The sequence below is a fragment of the Cynocephalus volans genome, chromosome 16 (assembly GCF_027409185.1).
Source record: "Cynocephalus volans isolate mCynVol1 chromosome 16, mCynVol1.pri, whole genome shotgun sequence".
Classification (NCBI taxonomy): Eukaryota; Metazoa; Chordata; class Mammalia; order Dermoptera; family Cynocephalidae; genus Cynocephalus; species Cynocephalus volans.
This window is the reverse complement of record NC_084475.1, coordinates 63,362,901-63,366,853: the sequence shown is the minus strand read 5'-3', so window position 1 is coordinate 63,366,853 and position 3,953 is coordinate 63,362,901. Positions and strand designations below refer to the sequence as shown.

Sequence of the window (3,953 nt, the reverse complement as noted above, 5' to 3'; positions counted from 1 at the left end):
CTGATGTTTGGTTGGAAATTTGAACTTCGGTGCAAAACAAAATTTTCTTTTTAAATAAAATTGATGTTCTCTCCATCGTGCATTCTTCTTGGGATGGTATTGCTCCCAAAAGTGTGAAAATTAGTTCCTAGAGGTGTTAACAAATCTTAGTCATTACAATAATTTGTGGTTCTCCAAAGCCCAAATCTAAGAAAACCTGTCCCTTATTACTAATTTTTATTTCCCTCGGGTTTTCTTGTGTATCAAGAAGCATTGACATTGAGTTCTCGGAAGATCCACAGAGCATATGCAGCATGAGCAATACAAGCCTACGGTGAATAGACGATCGCTTGATCTCAAAATCATGTCTCGAGATGTGGCCTCCACACGAATACATATGGCCTGCCTTTGGCTGTCTCGTGGATGGAGCTGAGGTTTGCTCCTGAGTGCTACTGAATGAGTTAATGGCTTTGAGAATTAAATGCAAAGAATTTGTGCTTTATTATGTGGCTCTGCTAAAGTTATTCGCCACATCAATAATGAAGTCGAGTGCTAAAAAGAAATAAAAGTTGACCGCACCTGGGGGAACATCCGGGAGGTGGCACAGTGACAATGTATTCTATCGTATGGAACAAAATTTAAAGTTAGGTACACTAGAAATTAATGGGAAGAAAATAATTGAATTGATAGATAATTTTTAGCAGTTTTGAAAGATATTTAAGTATGTCATTACATTGGTATTGTGTATTTTTGTAACATGAATTTGCATGTGAAATTTGACTCATTACAATTTATATAAGTCAATAGATGACACAAAAAGGAGCTCAGCAAATAAACTTATAAAGCCAAGTCAAATCAATAACTTTGAAACTTAAGTCTTGGCTTAAAATTTTTATAGAGACCTTCTTAAACATGCATTGAATGCAAAAAGTTAACTTCACACTTTCTTTTCTACGTATAAACCTGAGCTACAGATACGGTCCGTAAATAATTGCACGATATACCCCCGCCTTTGTAGCTTATCACAGGAGGGTCAATTCGGAAAAAACAATTTAACCAGGCTCTGGAGGAAAGGGATGAGCAGGCCACCATGAAAGAAATAAAAGAGAAAAGAAAAAGGTGGAGAAACGCTGCTCTCAAAGTATGTAGAGAGTGCATAAAGAAAGCAAAAACAGAAGTAGAAAGGAAGACACGGGCATCCAAAAAATGGAAACTAGTGTGTTCCCTATTTAAGACACATGCACAAAGCAAGCTCTTCAGAGAACCTAGCGGCTAAGGCTCAGAGTCGCCCATCTCAGCCAGGCCAGCAGCATCTGCGAGATCCCCAATGGCCTTGCCCTTTCCTTTACTGATGGCCCTGCTGGTGCTCAGCTGCCAGGCGACCTGCTCTCTGGGCTGTGATCTGCCTCAGGCCCACAGCCTGGGGACCAGGAGGGCCTTGATACTCCTGGGACGAATGAGGAGAATCTCCCCTCTGTCCTGCCTGAAGGACAGAAATGACTTCGGATTCCCCCAGGAAGACTTGGATGGCCACCAGCTGCAGAAGGCCCGAGCCATCTCTGTCCTCCATGAGATGACCCAGCAGAGCTTCAACTTCTTCTCCACAGAGGGCTCATCGGCTGCTTGGGATGAGAGCCTCTTGGACAAACTCTGCACTGGACTCTATCAGCAGCTGGACGACCTGGAAGCCTGTCTGATGCCGGAGGTGGGGGTGGAAGAGACTCCCCTGGTGAACGAGGACTTCGCACTGGCCGTGAGGAAATACTTCCAAAGAATCAGTCTCTACCTGAAAGAGAAGAGGCACAGCCCTTGCGCCTGGGAGGTCGTGAGAGCAGAAATCGTGAGATCCTTCTCTTCATCAATAAACATGCGGGGAAGATTAGGGAGGAGGCAATGAGACCTGGTCCGACGTGGAAACGACTCTCATGGACGAGTACACACTATCGCACTTTCCTGAGCTCTCCGGTCGCCAAGACTGTCACTTCTGCTACAATCATGACATGAAGTGCCTCAAGTTTGTCAGATGCCTTCAGGGTGTTCAGCAGCGTCATGTTCAACCCTGCAGGGACTGGTACTTACAGACGACCGTGCAAATGTATCTATCTATTTATTTATTTAAATGTTTATTTATCTAACTGTTGACAAGATTGAAATTGTTTTTGTCAATACGCCTTTATACTGTGCTTAATAGAACAAAATATATTCTTTGTATTTTGTGAAACTATTATATTGCTTTCTGCATTAAATTTTTACTATAGAAAAATGCTTGTATTTGTTTATTCTTTAAAAAGAAAGTCCAAGCCTGTCTCTACAACCTGACGTAAAGACAGATGGTACAATTCATCTCCTCAACATTAGTGTATTCGAGCTATCGGTAAAAATGAACTTCACCTAAAAGAGGTTGTTTGTTCCCCTCAGAATACGGATGTGAACATGCTCTCTTCTATCTTTGATTCTTGGAGGGAAAGAGAGCTCAAAAGAAACACACTCATACTTAATATCAGTTATGTGAAACAGTATAATGAGAAAATGAAACAACCAATAAAATTCTCTCTGCAGAAGGTAGATGGAAGCATGTCAGGAAATAGAAATAAAATTACCGATACGCCCCACAAATTGCTAGACATGTAAGTGCAAATGTCCAGCACTAGTTGGACACAGGAATTTGCAATTGGCAAGGAATTCAATGCCTGGAGGATCATAATGGCAACTGAAAGTGCAGAAATGAAGTTGGTCATGTGGGAAGAGATGACAGAGGGAGAAACAGACATTGTCTGGATTCTAAGGACCTTCAAACTTTAAAGGAAGTGGACAGAAGAGCCACAGATGAAGAAGATGGAATAGCCATCCATTATAAAGACTCACCCTTTGGAGACAAAGACGATAAATGTCTTTTCTAAACAATAAATGTGCTGAGAAGAGGAATCAGTAGATTCCACAGAAGGTGTGAACTCAAACTGCCCACTACATTGGAAAATAGACCGTACTGGCAACCTTAGTGACATTTGGTTTGTAGAACGAATAAGCAGAAACCATACTGGAGTCGGTAGAAGTGAAATGAGAGAAAAGAAGTTAGTGACCCTGAGGGAAAGACAGAAATTCGAAGAAATCTGGAAAAGAATGCGGGGTTTTTTGTGTGTATAGTTTTTCCCATTTTGCAATACATACTTTTTTCATGGTTAGAAGACATTTTTTATATGTACATATATACAGACACACACACACACACACACACACACACACAGAGAGAGAGAGAGAGAGAATATTGTTTATGAATATTCATGAGATAGAAAGCTGATTGTCAGCCCTTGTGCCCATGATGTGAGGGCCAGATTCCTACTGGCAGCACGCCCATTACCACAAATTGCATTTGTACCCTGTGTTCCCCACCCGATAATGCCCGAACTCCCTCTCCCTCCCTCAACCCCCTTACTCCACTTTGTAGCCCATGGAATGCTCTGTCCCTCTGCAAGTCCAACACACTGCTATGGACTTTCTTTCCTTCCTTCTTTCTCTCACAGCTCCTTACATAAGTGAGCACATGTGATATTTATACCTCTGTGCTTTGCTTATTTCACTCAATATAAATTTCTCCAGGCTCATCCATGTTGTTGCAAATGGGAGTATGTCATTCTTTTTTGTGGCAGAGTAGTATTCCATGCTCTGTGTTGTGGGGAGGGGGGGGTGTATTTAAATGTATATGTCACAGTTTCCTTATTCATTCATCCATTAAAGGATATTGTTATATTTACTGTAAAAGAAAATTGTTCTAGTTAAGTCTGTACTGTCACTTTGCCCAAAAACTCTCTGGAGCCACATCATGTTTGCTATCCGGGATTTAACGACTTTATGCATAGTTGAGAGAATTGCAGAACCAAGACTGAGCTGTCATGTTCACGGTCCGGGCAGGAGTCCGGTGAGTGCTCTTCCTCCCCACGCGCAGGGTCTGGCAGTGCACCTCGCTCACTCACATG

At 42.1% G+C, this 3,953-nt stretch overlaps 1 protein-coding gene across 1 annotated transcript; it reads left to right on the top strand.

Annotated features, from left to right (window-relative positions):
- Positions 1 to 1,306: 1,306 nt before the first annotated feature.
- On the top strand, positions 1,307 to 1,876 carry LOC134364905 (interferon alpha-4-like). Its single transcript, XM_063081090.1, has one exon. It carries the CDS (start codon positions 1,307 to 1,309, stop codon positions 1,874 to 1,876), a length of 570 nt encoding a protein of 189 aa, XP_062937160.1.
- The last annotated feature ends 2,077 nt before the right edge of the window (positions 1,877 to 3,953 follow it).

Excerpts from the sequence above, each read along its gene's own strand:
- LOC134364905 (XM_063081090.1), top strand. The coding sequence starts at position 1,307 with ATGGCCTTGCCCTTTCCTTTACTGATGGCCCTGCTGGTGCTCAGCTGC.